Source organism: Orcinus orca, chromosome 12 (genome assembly GCF_937001465.1).
Source record: "Orcinus orca chromosome 12, mOrcOrc1.1, whole genome shotgun sequence".
Lineage (NCBI taxonomy): Eukaryota > Metazoa > Chordata > Mammalia > Artiodactyla > Delphinidae > Orcinus > Orcinus orca.
The window spans coordinates 11,625,804-11,644,253 of record NC_064570.1 but is presented as its reverse complement, the minus strand read 5'-3'; the positions used below and the strand labels follow the sequence as shown (position 1 = coordinate 11,644,253).

Sequence of the window (18,450 nt, the reverse complement as noted above, 5' to 3'; positions counted from 1 at the left end):
AGGAGGCACATTTGAGACCTCAAAGCGTCAGCCTGAGGCAGGAGTGTACACATGGGTTCCCCTGGAGAAGGCTTTTCATGCCGTGCTTAAGTCTGAGCAGGAACTTGCACAGAAGGCTGTTCACCCCCGCAGACGTTCCCGCTCCTTCTTGCCATTTAACGTGTGTGATTCTGTTCCCACTACCTGGCATGAGAACCCTCCGTGCCCCCACGTCCTGGGTCTGACACATCTGCTTCCCGCTCAGAAGCTGCTCAAGTCTCCCTCCTCCGCGAAGGTTCCCACGGAGCCTCGCCAGGCTTCCCGTGTCATCTGCTCCCCGGGCTCTGCACCCCTTCGGCGTGGGGACCTTATCTTTCCTACACATCCTGCCCTCTACTGCCATTCCTAGCTGATGCAGCGGCTCACACTCTCACTCCTAATGCCGCTACTTGGCCTGAGGCTGCAGAGCTCCAGGGCTGGGTTTAGGGGCAGATCTAAGGCCCTTGTGGTCAGGCCATCCTAAAACTGCTGCCCTGCTGCCCCGTTCCTGAGTCTCTCCGGGCCGTTTAGTGTGAGAACTGAACTCTGTTAGGCCAGCCATTGAGGGGACAGAGTGGACCGGATGAGTCTGTCTCTCATTGTGCTTCCACAGAGCCATGACCTTGATTTTAGAGCAACCTCAGCCGTATTGCAGAGGGTTAGCTCTGCCTTATTCTCTAGTCTCAGCACTAAAGAAGCATCTGTCAGACAGCTACTGTGAAAGCGAAAAAGCATCATGGGTAAGTACTGAACAAGTGTAAGTTCATATCTTCACGACCAGAACCTTGAATGGTAGCCAGCGTCGCTTGAGATGAATGAAGCCGGATGCCCTAGATGAATGCCTCGCGAGACTCCTGAGAGGGCGCTGGGCAAAGAGGGAGCCCCTGTGTCTTCGGTGGGCTGTTGATAATGATGGAGAACGTCCTGTGCCTCTTGTTCCCTCCCAGAGTGCTGAGCAGATCGCCGCGCTCTGTAGGAGTTATAACGACACCCAGACCAACGGCATGGAAGGACCAAGGGAGAGTCAGGACCCGCCTCCGAGGCCGCTGGCTCGCCACCTCTCGGATGCAGATCGCCTCCGAAAAGTCATCCAGGAGCTCATGGACACAGAGAAGTCCTATGTGAAGGTAACAGAAGATGCTGTCACAATTTCCTGCTCCCCTCCTGTGACAGCCAGTTGTATGTATGTTGGCAGGGGTCTCCAGGTATCTGCCGGGGACCCTGCCACTCACGAGGGAGATGCCTGCTCCCTGAAGTGGCGAGTTGCTGAAGGGGAGGGCGAGAGGATGGAAGGGCTGAGAGGGCTTGCAAAAATTAGATTCCCCGGTCGTTTTGTTACCGAGGTAGCTTTCACTATGGAAACAGATGTTCTGGTTTGCCATTTGCAATCTGTGGGAAGGGAGCCTGTACCGGTTTAGGGGAAGGGGGAATGGAGATCACTTTAGGTGTTGAGGAACCAGGGAACAGCTTGTCTGCAAGCAGCTGCTGGGATGGGCTCCGGAGTGCAGGCGGTCACCACGCAGGACAGAGCCCCGCGGTGGGGGTGCCGGGCATCTCGCAGGCGTCCCCAGCCATCACACAGGGCAGCGGCCGTACCTTTCACTACCCGGGGAGTTCATTTATTCATCTCAGAGGCTTCAGTTAGTAGTTTGAGAAGCATTTTACAAAAAATGCAGGTGCCTGGGAAGACAGAGTTCTTTTGCTTTTAAGTATTTGCTGACGGTTTGGAATGGTTTTAAACTCATCTCATCAGCCAATTGCTGGCAGCAGTGTGGGAGCTGAGCATCCAGGCCTGGCCTTGCCTTCACCTTCTGCAGTGGCCTTGGGCAGCTCCCTCCAAGCCCCTCAACTGGGGTCTGAGACAGGGGTGTTCTTGTTCTAGCTCTAACACACTGTGTCCGTGAATTAAGCCTTGGTGTGTGCGTGCGCGCGCGCGCGCACACACACACACACGCGCGCGCACACACACACACAGAGCTCTCACCTTCTTTCTCCACAAGACTTACCTGAGCTTCCCCTTTCATTAACATCACTGTCATTTTATCTGAACTTTGCCGAAAGCCTCATTCACAGGCAGCCCAGGAGAATTACCCATAGCCTCTTCTTTTGGTCCCGCAGGGGAGAAAGGAAAACTGCAGAGACAGCAGTTCCATTTCATTTCCCACTGTGTCTTTTCCTGTATCGGATGTGGGGAGATGAAGTGAACATCCAGGGGCTTCCGACAGTGACCTTGCCCAGCAGCTCTGTGCGCCGTGGCAGCTTGGTGATGGCCATGGTGTTCTCACCTGCAGGGTTGAGGGCATAGTTGAGAGCGGAATCCAAGTCCCTTTTTATTTTTGTCACTGCTGTCGTTATATTTTACTGTTAGACCACTTTGAACGGGAGGGTCACTGCATCGTGACGCTGGTCTAGGACAGATGGATGCTCTGGGCGAAGTGCATACAAAGGATGGCTCTCCCTTCTCTCTGCGAGAGCCCTGCCCTGTCTCCTTGGGGCCCCCGTGTTGCAGCTCTGGCTCCGCGGCTCAGCGAGGCCTCCCTCAGTGTGTCACTGCTCCTGGATGGCAGTGACCGGCTCAGGGAGTGACCACAGCCCACCTCTGCCTCTGACAAAATAACCAGTGCCTGGTGCCTATGGTGATTCTCTCTCTCTCTCTCTCTCACACTCACACACACACACCCCTTTTTCATTTTTTAATTTCTTTTTGTTGCTGACATTCAACGTGGACTTTTACTTGTTTTGTAACCTGGACCCTCTGCACGTGACTTGGCGTTTTGAGCATTCATGTGTTCCCTGAGATAAGACTCGGTGACTTCTCACCTCTCCCTGCTCTGCAGCGGCCGCCGTGGGGTCTGGGGAGGTTGGGAAGGCCAGGGCGGATTTGACTGTGAAGCACTCAGTGTCACAGGCCTGTCTGCTTGCTCTCAGGACCTACACCACAAGGCTGTGGAGGCTTCTGGCTTGACCAGGCTCTCCAGAGCTGGATTTCTCCACTGTAAAAGGAGGCAGACGTAGTTACCTACTTCTCATAGTTTGGGACTCAAAATTCTTTGGAATAAATGAAACAAGAAAAAGAACTCTTTTCTATCACTAAACTATATCCTGATCTTGGCTTCAAATTATTTTAAAAAAACCTTTATCTAAAGAGTTTTGTAAATACAGTCAACTCCCCCTATTCTGTACTGTTGGAGCCCAGTTTACTGGAGATTCAAAGATGGCCTAGACTGTAAACATGATGACTGCTCATCTTCAGAAATGTCTTCTTGCATTTGAGCGTGGGAGTTTGAAATTCTGCTCATGCGTCAGCCCCAAAGCCGAAGAGCTCTCCGGATCTTGTCCTGTCCGTGTCAGCTCAGCCGTCCACGCTGGAGCTGTCGCCTTGCTCTTTGAGGCAGAGAAGGAAGCCAGGTCGGCCAGCGGATGTGGCCACACCTGACAGAGGTACCTGGCCAGAACTCCCTTCTCTGAAGGGAAATGAGTGTTCCTGCTGCAGCAGCCGAAAGAAAGGTCCTGGTTCTGCCACTGAGATATTCAAATACGCAGAGTAGGCGATCGAGCTATAAAGAAAAATGTGGAGTCCAGATGCTGGTCGTACTGTGTTGTTAACCTCTCTGAATTAGCTGAGCAGGAACCACCACTTGCAGGGCCAAGCGTTTCAACCAGACATAAACTTCATTGTTCCTAATGCGAGTCTGAGCTGCAGCCCGGGCTGCTGGAAACGCTTGGGTATTTTGGAGACTTAAGGGTTAAAGACTCTCTTCTGTCTTTCAGGATCTGAGCTGCCTCTTTGACTTATACCTGGAACCACTTCAAAGTGAGACCTTTCTTACCCAGGATGAGGTAAATACCTTCCCTTCGTCCGCTGACCCATAGGTTAGTCTCAGTTTGCCTTTTAGCGGACCTAGATTTTATCTGCTGATCCGCAAAGAACATTTGAGACTTCGGATCTTCAGAGAGACCCAAGCGTCACCTCCTTCAAAGCCATTTATGTGGCCTCCATCCCGTGAAACACAGTGGCAGGAGTTATAAATGACCGTGCCCCTTTTGTAGTAGAAGGTGTCCCCCACATTACTTTTTAATACATGGCTTTTTAATGTTAAATCACAGTAATTAGTTCTTTCCATTTTCCCCCCCGTTTGAATTCTGAAAACTTGACACCCACTTCCAATTATTTTAGTATTACAGGGACCGGGGCAGTCAAAGTCTCTGTGTGTGAGCTATGTCCCCTACTGAATATGCCATCTTCTTTAAAGGCTGCACTTCTGTCTCCTTCTTGGTGAATGACTTGTGGTTCATGTGTGCGTCTGGGACGTAGAGTGGTATCTGGGTCGCCGTCGCTAACACCCTCTCTTCGAATTCTGATCCTCACGTACACAGATGGAGTCACTTTTTGGAAGTTTGCCAGAGATGCTTGACTTTCAAAAGGTATTTCTGGAGACTCTGGAGGATGGGATTTCAGCATCGGCTGACTTTAACATACTTGAAACCCCCTCGCAGTTCAGAGTAAGTATTTTAGACTTAGGTTTAAAGCAAACATAGGTGGGAACAGTGCAAAGTTCTCCCTTTGAAGAGATAGTGTTGTCCCTTGACTATTGAAAAGGTAAGTTTAGCGCTCTCATTGCATGGCTTTCCTCTGGCAGGTGGTAAAAGAAGGCTCCGTGCCTCCCTAGAGTAAATGCTCTGCGACTCAGACGTCTGGGCAGCACAGCTTTTATGGAGTCTGCCTGCTGTTGACACGCACGCTCCTTACTCAGCTCTACAGAAGGATCTGTAGGGCGATTGCTTCTGAGGCAAGAGCACCTACTGCCTCTGATTCTGCATCTCTGTGGTCATGTGACCTAGGTTTTCACTGGCTCTGAGAGACCCTCCTCTTCTATGGAGCCCTGTCTCCAGTGTGGCCATTGGTGACTGGCAAGAGGTCCCTCCAGGGAAGGACAGGCGGAAGGCAGTAGAAAGGGACCAAGAAAGTACACAGCAAGCATCATTCGTCCCAAGTAATGCAGAGTCAGCTTTATTAATTAGCCTCTCAGATTATTTATATCCCACTGTGTCAGACGTATTTTTTATAGAACTTTCTTTCTTGTCCCTGATTGCGCACTGTGTCAATAGGCTCTGCTGCCAGAAACTTTTCAATCAAACTGAAGCTGTGCTAGAGGGACGCCCGGGCTGTTCTCCACCTACTGGGCAAAGGGGGCCGCCCGGGGCTGCTTTTAGTCAGTGCCTTCCCCGAGGCATTAGTGCTCTGGTGTCCGAAAGACAAATGCCATGGAGACAGCAAAGCGGTCAGACACCATGCCAGAGCCAGCAGACAGACACTGATTAAACCACGCCTGATGTAACTTTTCCTCTTTCCTTCTAGAAACTACTGTTTTCCCTCGGAGGCTCTTTCCTTTATTACGCGGACCACTTTAAACTCTATAGCGGATTCTGTGCTAATCATATTAAAGTACAGAAGGTTCTAGAGAGGGGTAAGTTGCTCATACCTTTTATAGCTATACTTTTGAAATTGTAATTGTTAATAAAATCCCACACGCAGCAACGAAGTTCCCGCGTGCTGCAACTAAAGACCCAGTGCAGCCAAATAAATAAATATATATATTTTAAAAAGAGTAAATTTGTATTCGTCAAGTAGGGATAAGTGTAATTTTAACGGATTATGCTCCATTGTTGGCCTTGAAGTTGACAAACATGAAGTTTTCAGTTTATTTCAGTGTACTGGTGACAGTGAACGTGTGTACCGAACAGCAGAGATGTTGCTCTGCCATGTGTCACTTTGCTGTTAAATTGCATCTGGATTCTTTTTTCACCAAATGCCTTGTTCTAAAAACTTTTAACCAACCGTATAAGCCGCTGGAGGGGGTAGGAAGCAATGTATGCCATTTTCTTTCTTTCTTTCTTTTTAAAATTAATTAATTTATTTTTATTTTTGGCTGTGTTGGGTCTTCATTGCTGCGCACGGGCTGTCTAGTTGTGGCGACCGGGGCCTCTCTTGTTGCGGAGGATGGGCTTCAGTAGGTGTGGCTCGCGGGCTCTAGAGCGCAGGCTCAGTTGTTGTGGCGCACAGGCTTAGTTGCTCCGCGGCATGTGGGATCTTCCCGGACCAGGGCTCGAACCAGTGTGCTCTGTATTGGCATGCGGATTCTTAACCACTGCGCCACCAGGGAATTCCCTTCTTTCCTTCCTGTTAACCTTCTTCTTAAGCCCGAGGATCCACTGCAGAAAACCACCACCAAACAGCAACCACCAAACTCACAAGAAGTGTGTTAACTAAAATTAAAGCCTCTTCGGTGAACTGGGCGCTTGTCGCAGGCCACGTTCTGTCACTGAAGTACCTTTCGTCTCTCCACATCGTTATCGTCTTATTTTATTTTATTGACTTTAATTGAACATTTTTATTTTTCTGAAGTCCAAGTGGACCTGGGTGACCCACCTGCATTGCTCGTCCCCTTCATGTCAACAGCAAACGTTACTCTGTGGAGCTGGCGAGATGCCTGAGCTTTGGCCGCCGACTTGCAGCGGGTCAGCTTGGGGGCAGGTGGCCAACACGTTGATCTGCCTGGGCTTTCAGTGACGGGCCGGCCAGTCAGCCCGTCCTGGGAAGCGCAGTCAGAGATTTGATGTTAGCAGTGACCTTCTCCAGGTGTAGGGGTGTTGGAGGGAGTTTTTGTGCCACAGTCACCATCACTGTTGTCATCAACCCAGTGTTTAAGCTATTCCTGTAATAACCTGTTGACAAAAATAATAAACAGTCTGTAATAGGAATAGAAAAGAGTTTTATTTGAGCCAGACTGAGGAGTACTGCCCAGAAGACAGCTTCTCTGATTCCTCTGAGGATCTGCTCTGGAGAAGCAGGGCTGTCAGCACAGTTTCATGTCTTGTCAGAACAAAGAACATCGAACAAGTCAGGGATGCATTCCTTCCAGATTTCAGGAAAACCAGATCAGCACGTACACAGCCAGACAGTATGGCCTTGGCACCTGGGAAGGAAGTCTTATCATGGAAGGAGGACCAGCATTGGCGTCCCAGGAAGGGAGGCATTTCATCTTTAATTTTAACATGGACATTCTTTACTTCTGGTCAACGCACCCTTTTCTTTAATAATTAAAGCAGATGTACAGTGTATGTTTGAAAGGCCACGAACAGGCTGTTTTTTACATTAAAGTTAACTCGTGTATAGGCCAGAATGACTTCCCCAGACCTCAATATGTGAACATTTCCTTTAGCACACCCTAAACTAGCAATGCTCAACTGAGGTTTTGTTATTACCAAAGGCTTCTTTCAGTCATCACACACCTCTTTAGGTATGAGATTAGAATTCTCGGATTTGTCTCTTTCAGAAGATATTTTTCTATCCCATTCTTTGGAATTCTCATTTCTGGGGCAGAGATGAGAGGAGGCCTTTAAGCTCAAGGTCATGAGCAGCAGTAATTCAACCTGCACGGAGAACATCAAACAAATACAGGTCCCCAGGGGTTGCTCCTGTTCTGCATGGGTCCTACAGTGGAAGGCGTCTTATGAAAATACATGCAATCCTATTGAAGGTCACCTGAACCGTCTCCAGGGAAGCTCGCCAGGCTACCTGCGTTTTCTCAAGTGTACCTGGAAGTAGGATCTGAACCTACTGAAGCTTAAACTGTTACAAATTCCCAGGATAAAAAGTGACTTCCCCAGGACTTGAATGCCTTCTTCACAGTTAGGGTTGGCCTCGTGTAGTCACTCCCGTTATGATTTGCCCGGTGAATCAGGGCTGTCTTGCGTGACGACGGCGAGTGTTGGAGGGGATTCTGCATTGGAACTTTTTTAGTTGTGTCAGCAGGGAAGTAGGAGCCAAGCTACGTTCCAAGCCCTTTCTGTCTGTCATCAAACGCTCCTTGATGGCATTGCCATAAAGAATCCGGAGTTTGCTCTTCCGTGTTTCTTTTTCAGAAGTGGGGAATGGCCTCTCTGTACTGTCGTGGAGGGAGCGTAGGCTTCATCCAGACACCGACAGTGTTTAGCCAGGTCCACTGATGCAGTTCTGCCATTTGGTTTAAATCCTAGAACAGGCTCAAGTTGAAAAAGGGAAGTCTTGGAGTGCTTCAGGCCAACAAGACAGAGCCCAATCTGTCTCCTCTAGTTCTTTAAACCAGAAGGAACTAGTTTCCTCCCATGAACACCTTCTTATCGACAGTGTAGTAAATTAAAAGCATACCAATGGTTTGCTCAGTTCCTTCTTTGCCACGAAGATGAAGGATCATCTCCCCATCCACTTTGTGTAGTAGCCACATTCAGAATGGTACTGCATCTCCTACAAGTTCCATTTTACCTTTGTACAAAACCCCAAATAAAGATTTGTTTTCATCCAAATTGGCTGAACTCCAACAGCTGGTCAACCAGTGCCAGCAGGTGGAATCCAAAGCAACGGCTGGGGTGTCCACTGGCACCCTCAAAACTGAAAGCACTTGGGTTCGTGTGTGTACCTTCGTGACACGGAACAGAGAGGTGGTTTTCACTGCCCAGAGGGGTCTGAATCTGGTGGAAGGTTTAGATTGCTTGGAACTGTAGAGATGGAGGCTGCAGTGCTTATCAACTTATTTTTAAAGGAAAAAAAAGCTTGCTTTGCAGATAGCCCTCAAGTGTATAGAATAAGAAGCAATTTGCGCTATAGGTCCGTGGAAAAAAATACTGGTTCGTTTTGTCCTATGAATCTTTTGGGGGGTATGGCACAGGGTTTGGATACACTGTTTTGTGGCTTATGAATCGTTTGAAACTCACTTTTTCGGCACCTATACCGATCTCTCTCATGGGTATGCATGTGAACGTGCCTTTAAAGTCAGACACTCCTGCATTTTGACTCCGTGTTCCTCTTTGGTGTGTGGCTGGGACTCTTCTGGCAGCCTGGTAAGCCCCCTTAAGCTCTCATGGGATTCATCACAGAGCAGCGGTGCTGAATCCACCCTAACAGCCGGGCAGTTGACACACGGGTGCATCTGGGTTTTTCTTGAAGGATGTCATTAGGAGGACTGTAGAAGCGGATCATCTGTAATTCCATTAAAACCTAAATGAAGCAGAATTTAATTCATCCTCCTGTGCTCTTCTAAGGGTCTTTTAATGCATCTGCTTGTAGCTAAAACTGATAAAGCCTTCAAGGCTTTTCTGGACGCCCGGAACCCCACCAAGCAGCATTCCTCCACTCTGGAGTCTTACCTCATTAAGCCCGTTCAGAGGGTGCTCAAGTACCCACTGCTGCTCAAGGAGCTCGTGTCCCTGACAGACCACGAGAGCGAAGAGCACTACCACCTGACAGGTAAGAAGCGAGGGGCCCAGGCCGCGATGTGACGGCTGCCGCCCCCCAGGCCCACGAGCTCCCCTCTTCCCTGCTTGCTTTCACATTCTGGAACATTTGTCAGTACTGTGATTGTTAACCTTAGGTACCATTTTAGTATGTGAAAATAGCTAGGTAGTATGGCCATCCCTGTAAGGTGGGCAAAATATTTTGGCAAAAATTATCTCACTGGAATAGCCTCTGGAAGGGTGTTTCCATTTTCATTTTTCAGAGAAGATAATTGAAGCTCAGTGAGTTGAAATAAACTACTTCAGGTTACGTGGTTAACAAACAAAGAGTGCTGCCAGGACCAAAACCCCGGCCTGTTTTCCTACAACTTTGAAATTGTGTGTGGTTTGCTGCCCAAGTGCGGCTGATCACACATGTGTGAGGCTCCACCCTGTGGACGGCTCTGAGCGGAGCCTGACTCTGAAACCAACACCCGAGGACCCGTGAAGCTTTTTACGGCTGACGCGGAGGTGTCTTCTTTTGTAACCTCAGAAATTACTGGCCTAAGATACAGATTTGTCAGATACACAAAGCCCCTCACTTTGATAGTAAACAGAGTATCTGTTAAAGAGCTGCTGTTTGGATCGCAGAGAAAGAGTGATGTGTTCTCCACGTGTCAAAGCTAGGAGGTCCAGTTACGGTACCTGTAATAAAGCACGTGGAGAGGGAAACAAACTTATTAATAAACATTAGTATTACTGAATAGCAAACACCAAGAAGAGTGTAAATGAAACTAGCTGTTTTTCTGTGACAAGCATACTTTTGTATCGTAAGTAATGAGGATAATTTTTTTGTATGAAAGTTAAAGCTTATACATAAATGATACAGATTACGATTAGCATTCAAATACTGTGTGAATGGTTCACTTTGCATTAAGATGATCTTTAAAGGGGGTCTGTTAAAAAGTTTTCTTCCCAACGTCCCTCCAGACTGAATTAAAATACCAAATCAGAAGAACAAAGTATGAAAAATAGTGAATTTGGAGGTGACTTGAAATTTTCTTTTTGCCTTGGATGAAATCATTTTGTCCCTCACATGCCCACGCATAAATGCAAACAATTGCTCTGGCAACTGGGCATTTACAGAGGCTCTTGCAACTTGTTGTTAAGAAAAATTGTCATTGATCACTATTCCAGTAAGTGGTCCAGGAGGAGAGGCAAAGTTCAAAAGCAGGTATCCTGTGGCCAGTCAGCCTCAGACTCCTTACGTCTGTCTTTGGAAGTCTGGCAAAAAACTGAACCCCTCTGCACCTGAGTTTTCTCACCTGTAAAATGGCATTGGTAACAGGTCCTACAGTCATCGAGTTATTGTGGGGATTAAATGAGATGCTTCACATAAATTGCCTCATAGAACATGCCAAATAGAAAGGGCTCAATAAATAGCTTATTATTAGTGATACTTTTTACTTGTACTCTGCCTCATTTCAAAAAGAATTTGAGGTGGAAGAGAACTCTGCTGTTCTTCATATTGTAACTAGGTTACCGTGGGCTGCCTGCATCATACTCGAATGCTGCTGCTCTTAGTGAGAACGGGTCTCGGATTCTGGCTTGAATCTTGAACCTTTTCATTACTGCTGTTGGGCAGGATTTCAAACAAACCAAAATTGTAAATATGATTTGCGTATTTTGCAGAAGCCCTGAAGGCAATGGAGACAGTAGCGAGTCACATCAACGAGATGCAGAAGATACACGAGGATTACGGGACGGTGTTCGACCAGCTGGTGGCAGAGCAGAGCGGAACAGAGAAGGAGGTCAGTAGGACTTCCGGATCCTGAGAGGCTGAATGCCTGTGACCACCGGGTCTGGAGGCCACCTGTTAGGGACTTCGTGCAGGAGAAAATGCCTAAGATTTTCTTTTTGATCTTAATGCTTATAACAAGCCTCACCACTTAGGTATAAATGTAACATAAAATTGATTACATGGGTTTAAAAATATAACCTTATGTCCTGTTAATATCGTATTAAAAAAAAGAAGAAATATCACTGAGCTCGTATCTGTACCTCTTCCTCCTTTCCCGTGGAGTGTGAGGTTAAGACAGATCCCAGAGGCTAGAACATAAATGGAGCGCTGGGGCTGGTGGGGGTAGGATGGATAAAGGCAGTGGCAGTCAGCATGTGGAGAGAATTAAGAGCTTTTCTCTTGGGCTTCCCTGGTGGCGCAGTGGTTGAGAGTCAGCCTGCTGATGTAGGGGACACGGGTTCGTGCCCCGGTCCGGGAAGATCCCGCCTGCTGATGCAGGGGACACGGGTTCGTGCCCCAGTCCGGGAAGATCCCATATGCCGTGGAGTGGCTGGGCACGTGAGCCGTGGCCGCTGAGCCTGCGCGTCCGGAGCCTGTGCTCCGCAACGGGAGAGGCCTGCATACCGCAAAAAAAAAAAAAAGAGCTTTTCTTTGTTTTTTTCTTTTCTAACCTCAAATATCGGTGCTACCTCCTTACTTATAAAAGTAGTTTAAGTGGAACGTCACAATTTCTCTATTTTTCTTCTCTGGCTGGATTACTAAATTTAGAATTTTGAGTTTTAAAAAGCCTACATATAAGAAGTAATATAATTTAAATAGAAAAAGACAAGAACAGAAAACAGCTGTAGTTTTTTTTTTTTTTATTACAATCAGTTTCAACGTTGGTACCTCTGCAGGCCTAGTGTGCTTTTGGGATTAGAGGTGGTGAGTGTACTAGGTCTTGGATGAAATGTTAACAAAGGCACTTGGGATGAACCTTGACACTGGGGTGGAAGGAATGCCATCCCACAGGGCAGGAGGCGTGTCTCACCCACAAACAATGTGTGCATTGGAGCAAAATGCCTTCACGTTTATGTTATTTTTCAAACAGTTTGATGCTTAGCTCATATTTTCAAAATCGCCACTATTTAAGGCCCCATGTTTACAGGAACCATAAAAATCAAAGTGAACGTACTTCTGTGACCATATATGTGTGATCCCTCTCTCATATGAGACAGCCTCCCCCCAGGGTTTCCACGTCTTCTTGATCTCCTGTTTTTGCCATTTAGGTCACAGAACTTTCAATGGGGGAACTTCTGATGCACTCTACAGTGTCCTGGTTGAATCCATTTCTGTCTCTAGGAAAAGCCAGAAAGGACCTCGAGCTCACAGTATTCGGTCAGTACTCCATTCAAAAGAATGTAAACTTAAAAGAGGCTGTCAAGAATGAAGAACCTGCTAAACCCAGCTAACTCGTGATTTCCAGAAGGACTTAGAATCATTGCTCTAATGGCTTTGACTTAACATGGACAGCTTCCAACTCTTTAGAACTCTTGCCCTACATACTCATCTCCTCCCTTCTGCTTGGCTTAGTGGATCTCACCACGTGTTACGGGAACACATCTCGCCGAGGCTATTTTGAAACCTGCTATCTTAGTAGTTTGCTGCACTTCAGAATGTCTTAATTCTCCCGGACAGCTGGGAGAGTGGGTATAGACCGTGCATGCTCACTGAGACAACACACATGTCCTCAGCGTTCAATAAAACAAAACAGGAATTCAGAAAACAAAATGCCAGGATCTCCTTCAGATAATGGCTCTTAAATTAGCAGGTACCTCTGCATAATTCAAATATGAACAGAAGGAAGTACCACTTATTCACTCATGTCAGCATCATGGGATCTTGTAGAGCTTTGTTCTATTAAAATATTCAGCTACAGTTCAACCTTGGGAGAGTGTGTATTAAATAATGAAAGTCGTTTCTTTCTTTTTTCCTTTCTTTAGTTTTTAAGAGAGCCGTCATATTGGTTTATAAAGAAAACTGCAAACTGAAAAAGAAATTGGTAAGACATGAATTAATTTTAATTAAAGCTATCTTTTCATGCCTGTTATCTTCCTATTGTTGAACTGGGAAGCCTGCTAAGGATTAAGGCCTCACTGAGTGATGCGACTTATTCCGGAGGTAACTAACTAAATCAGATACTCAAGGTGTTTCTTATCCTCCCCACCAAAGACGTCTGTTTTAAAAGAAGATGTAGACAAATACCCATGCTGGGCCCTACAGAGAAAACCAGCTTTTCTATCCCTAAAAATGGTCCACGTTTTCTCCATACACCTGAGTCTGTGTAATTTTGGGTTTTTTTTTTTTAGAGGTAACATGGGGTCATGGAAAGCTTGCTTGTCATTTTTGCTTAAAGATCTAGAACTTTCTGCTTCCCAAAACATGACTCTGCCCTGTCCCCAATCCCTGAGAGCACACCTGACCTGATTCCCTTTTGCATCCTGAGCCCCACACGGTGGCAGGTCTGCACCAGGGTGAGCTCACAGCTTCTGTCGTGCGCGCACATGCCCGCGGGAGCGAGCTTGCTTTAACACTGTTCTTGGTGGGCTCTCACGCTGCAGCCGTCGAACTCCCGGCCGGCACACAACTCTGCTGACCTGGATCCGTTTAAGTTTCGCTGGTTGATCCCCATATCCGCGCTTCAAGTCAGACTGGGGAATACAGCAGGTAATTGTTGTGTGTCGTACAAGTGCCAGAAAAAACATTTTAAGGGAATTTTTAAACTGTGGAATGAAAAAGTAGCAAAGAGCCTGGGAATAATTTTTGGTATTTTATCTTATAGGCAAGGAAAATGAGGACAAGAGAGATTGGAGAAAGTAAATGCCAGTGGATGGCTTTTCTTTGCCAAATACCTCTTTATTGCTTCCTTATTTTCACTGTCGATGGTTTTCAACATTTTTCTAATATCCTAATATTTCTAATTATTTTAATAACTTTAGGGATAATATCTATCTCTAAAATTTGTTAAAGAAACAAAGGTCCACAAATTTAAATTTTTACAAATTTTGATACACCAGAAAATTTCTTAAGATTAAGCTTTATTACAGGTGATATAAAAAAAAAATTTCCACTGTGGAAAATGTTCAGAGATCCTTTCAGAATAACCCTGTCCTGGTGACAGTACCTCTGGTTAAGCAAAGGACCAACAGGCTGAGGCCCGCAGTGACGGCTGGGCCCCTGTTCAGTTTTCGTTGGAAGGGCTCATGTTTCCTGGACCATGACTCAGTTTGGGGCTGGCCTCCTTTACCTCAAGAGCCTGAGCACATCCTACCGTTCCTTCTAAGGAACGGGGTTGAAAAATGGGATCCATTTAACCTCTTTCCCAGAGATGGAATCCAGGGTAGGGCGAAAGCACCGAGACGGATGGGAAACCTTAGCAGGAAGTGTACAAAGTAACTACAACGTATTTAACTTCTTGTAACTATGTGTGAAAGTCATACATAGGAGGAGCCACACCAGAAAATGATGAGGGTCAGGATGGGGAATATTTAACTCTTTAAAAAGTTACTAAAATTGTGGTTTTTAAGCTTCACAAGTGTCCTTTACCACAGCATCTTTGGCAAATTTGCGGCCCCTTGTTTCTTTTTACACAGGGACAGAAAATAATTCCTTATGGGAGCTGATCCACACCAAGTCAGAAATAGAAGGACGGCCAGAAACCATCTTTCAGTTGTGCTGCAGGTATTACTGACTTCCAGAAATTAAAGCCAACGGGCATAAGACAGAATTATGTTCTCTTAAAAGTGGGTTTATTTTTAGTGCCCTCCTAAATGTTGATGACTTCAGGATCACACCCACCCTCTCCAAACTGGCAACTGCGGCTCTAGGAGAATATACATTGATTAAATATACATCCAAATCTTAGTGCTTGAAGGAAGTTCAAAAGCGATCAATTCTCGCTCCTTTTGTAAATGACGAGAGACCGAGGCACACAGAGGCTGGGTGACTTGCTGTCAGTCTGTGCTGAGAGCAGTCACGTGCCACGGGAGGGCCAGGAGGCGTGGAACGGAAGCAGGACGAGACAGCAGACACTACAACATGTCTTCTCTTTCCCCGCCAGTGACAACGAAAGCAAAACCAACATTGTCAAGGTGATTCGATCTATTCTGAGGGAGAACTTCAGGCGTCACATAAAGTGTGAATTACCTCTGGAGAAAACATGTAAAGATCGCCTGGTACCCCTCAAGAACCGCGTTCCTGTCTCAGCCAAATTAGGTAAGAACTCTGCTAGCCTTGGGTTTATTCAGGAAAACATGACGAGCTCCTCTGCAAGGATGTATGCTTTCAGGAGAGAGCAGCAGGCCATCGCTTTGTAACTCATCAGCAGTAGCTTCGTAAGCTCTACACCACACACCCGATACACAGGGTGACATGAGAATGTAGCAGCAATTTTATTTCCTTTTAAGAAGCCTAAACATGCTCGGTCCCAGACCTCCTTTTATAAAACATAAGCACCCCCAATCCAAATCCTTCGTCTTTCACCTGCTGACACAGTCTGCACTTACCGTCTTCTGTCTTTCTTCCACTGAGATGCACAGGAGTCAAGGGACTGTTGTGCTCATTGCCGCATTCCCGGTGCTCAGAACAGTGCAAGGCCTCTAGAAGGTCAACACTCAGTGAATTAAGGTCAAGAAACCTAATGCTCGCTAATACTCATTCTTAATAAGCCCACAGGTAAACATTCCAAATCATGCTGTTCTTCAACTTTCTGCCCATTTTTAAAATGTCAGCTTAAATTTTTAGAACCTTCTTTCTATGTTAACTATTTTGTTAATATCACTGATCTAGTTTTTAGTCTTACAAAGTGTATCTCTTCTTTTTGGTCACAGTTTGACCTCCTCAAATTTACCATATATTTTTTCCTCTACTGGCAAAATAAGCTACAGCCATTAAAAATACACTGTTGTCTGCAGAAACACAACTGAGCTCCCCCTTTCCCTTCTACCCAAGAGAAAGGAATTATACGCACACACACACACACACGATTCAATATTCATGTTAAATCTCAAAGTTGGCTAGAAATTCCGGCAGAGACAGTTCTCATGAGAGAGAAAAAGCATTTTTGTACTTTTAATTGAGCAGCAAGGGAAATGAACCGGTGAGAAGGTGGGCAGAGAAATATGGTGGTGTAATCTTAGTTCTCAAACTACAAAGTACTTTAGTGAAAGAAAGGAACCTAGATTTTATTAGCAACTAACTTTTAAATTTATTCATTAGCAAGAGCTAATTTATTCATTAATTAGCTGTAAAACTAACTTTTAAATTTATTCATTGGTAATAAGAAGCCTAGCCCTTATGATAGTTTATAGCTTATTGTTCTCAGTAATAAGCTCTGGTAATTGGTCCTCTAAAAAATGCCAAATTCCAACTTAAAATTTCAAATAAACATAAATAAAAAATGTCCGTATTTGCAGTATCTACATTTTTTTTAGTCCCAGGAGTGAAGTGAGGTGATGAAATTTTAATTAAGATGTTAAATCTGATAACCCACAAGGCAGAAATGCACACACTGTGGAATCGGTTCCTCTACCATAAGGGAAAATGTGCTTTTCTCACTGCAGCTTCATCCAGGTCCTTAAAAGTCCTTAAGAATTCCTCCAGCAGCGAGTGGCCCGGGGAGCCGGGCAAGGGCAGCTCGCTGGACTCGGATGAGGGCAGCCTGAGCAGTGGCACCCAGAGCAGCGGCTGCCCCCCGGCCGGGAGCAGACAGGACGCCCAGAAACACCCCCACGAGGGCCTGGCCGACTTCTCCGACAGTCTCATCAAAGAGAGCGACATTCTGAGCGACGACGACGAGGACGACCACCAGGCTGGGAAGCAGGGCAGCCCTACCACAGACATCGAGATCCAGTTCCAGAGACTGAGGATCTCGGAGGACCCGGACGCCCGGCCAGCTCAGCAGCCGCCCGGCAAGGACGGGCAGCCCAAGCTGGTCCGGGGGCACTTCTGCGCCATCAAACGCAAAGCCAACAGCACCAAGAGGGACAGGGGAACTCTGCTGAAGGCGCAGATGCGTCACCAGTCCCTGGACAGTCAATCGGAAAATGCCAACCTTGATCTCAGCTCCGTTCTCGAGCGAGAATTCAGCGTCCAGAGCTTAACGTCGGTTGTCAACGAGGAGTGTTTTTATGAAACAGAGAGCCATGGAAAGGCATAATACAGGTCAATCCAGATATGGGTTAAGTTGCTGGTTTCACTTTTAAACTGGGGGTAAAATGGAAATTGCAGAAAAACTATTCATTATTGGGTTTTGTGCAGTATACATTTTTCCCACAAAATAGTTGTAAAGATTTAAGTTATTTTAATTTATTGTGGATCAGAAAACTAGATTAAACTGGTCAGAATCTGTAAATTACTTAGTTTGTATCCCTTTTGAGCAGGTATCAAAATGACTTAGAAACCTTAAAATGAAACTGCGTTCTAATTAATTTATGTGGAAAAGGGTGGGGAAGTTGTGATGAATAGCTTTCGAAAGATCATTTTTTCCAATCCTCTGGGCATTTCCTTTGAGCTCTTAGGTTCTGCTTTATTTAAAGCGTATTTAAATTATTCTCATGTGGGTTAGGGGTACAATGTGCAGGTATTTCATTTTTGTAAGGTTGTAATAGATGCTGTTTATACTAAACATGTCATATCTATGCAGTATATATATTAAAAGAAAGCTTGTACTGTACCTTACTTGACGATATTTACTCTCTTTACCAAGCTGTAAAAGGGGAATAAGTCACACCTGGGGAGCACACATAGGAGAAGTTCAACTCTGTGAACATCAACATCCAGTCGGCTGCCAGCCCCTGACGTAGCAGCTACAGTCTGTAGCTCTCCTTGCCATCCCCTTTTGCTTGAGTTCTTCTCTGAAATTGTAAGCAAAGAGGTGTGGGTCTTCATCACACATTTTTCGGTATGCGTCACAGAGGCTCTTAAAATGTATGACAGAGAGCTGGGTGGGTCGAAGAGTAGGGTCCACATCGGCCAACTGTAACAGTTTCCCAGTGCTTTCTAATCGCTGGGCTTCAGGGAATAACATTCTGAAAGGAAGAGAAAAATGTGAGAATTCTACTTAAAATTCTGCCCATCATCATGCTTCCTTCTACCCTCATTTGAAACCGGCATGGTTCTGACAACTGACAACTTTGCAGAGGCTTTTCTTCCACCCCCTAGAGCCCTGCAGGACCCCGAGCCAGTGGAGGACTCTGCTTACGCCACCAGGCAACAGGTACGAACCACCACTGAAGGCACAGCTAATCGGACCTGCACGGTGTGTCCACATGAGAAAGGAGTTTCTAAAGCTCAATCAATACGTGTATCTTGAAGGTAAATTTTATCATGTGCTCAGTTGC

The 18,450-nt window shown here is 46.1% G+C and overlaps 2 protein-coding genes across 14 annotated transcripts in view; one reads left to right on the top strand and one right to left on the bottom strand.

The window, feature by feature from the left end:
- The window catches only part of TIAM2 (TIAM Rac1 associated GEF 2), a 239,226-nt gene that overhangs the window by 216,471 nt on the left and 4,305 nt on the right, over positions 1-18,450 (top strand). For 5 of the 12 annotated variants that reach the window (XR_007470442.1, XR_007470441.1, XR_007470445.1 and 2 more), the window contains 12 exons: positions 966-1,145; positions 3,790-3,858; positions 4,396-4,521; positions 5,378-5,486; positions 9,125-9,304; positions 10,963-11,081; positions 12,340-12,448; positions 13,054-13,112; positions 13,672-13,777; positions 14,704-14,791; positions 15,171-15,325; positions 16,672-18,424. Coding sequence is in view for 5 of the 12 variants with exons in the window: in XM_049695169.1 (XP_049551126.1) it covers positions 966-1,145; positions 3,790-3,858; positions 4,396-4,521; positions 5,378-5,486; positions 9,125-9,304; positions 10,963-11,081; positions 12,340-12,448; positions 13,054-13,112; positions 13,672-13,777; positions 14,704-14,791; positions 15,171-15,325; positions 16,672-17,267 (1,896 nt within the window). In the remaining 7 variants the exon portion in view is untranslated. Of the gene's footprint in view, positions 1-965; positions 1,146-3,789; positions 3,859-4,395; positions 4,522-5,377; positions 5,487-9,124; positions 9,305-10,962; positions 11,082-12,339; positions 12,449-13,053; positions 13,113-13,671; positions 13,778-14,703; positions 14,792-15,170; positions 15,326-16,671; positions 18,425-18,450 lie in introns of those variants that run through there. The other 7 variants (XM_049695169.1, XM_049695171.1, XM_033404342.2 and 4 more) reach the window with 4 other exon arrangements.
- TFB1M (transcription factor B1, mitochondrial) overlaps positions 16,091-18,450 on the bottom strand; it is a 59,056-nt gene continuing 56,696 nt past the window's right edge. Inside the window, exons 7-8 of one of the 2 annotated variants that reach the window (XR_007470447.1) lie at positions 17,785-18,138; positions 16,091-17,314 (exon numbers count right to left, since the gene is read on the bottom strand). Coding sequence is in view for 1 of the 2 variants with exons in the window: in XM_033404433.2 (XP_033260324.1) it covers positions 17,880-18,138 (259 nt within the window). In the remaining variant the exon portion in view is untranslated. Of the gene's footprint in view, positions 18,139-18,450 lie in introns of both variants that reach the window. The other variant, XM_033404433.2, reaches the window with a different exon arrangement.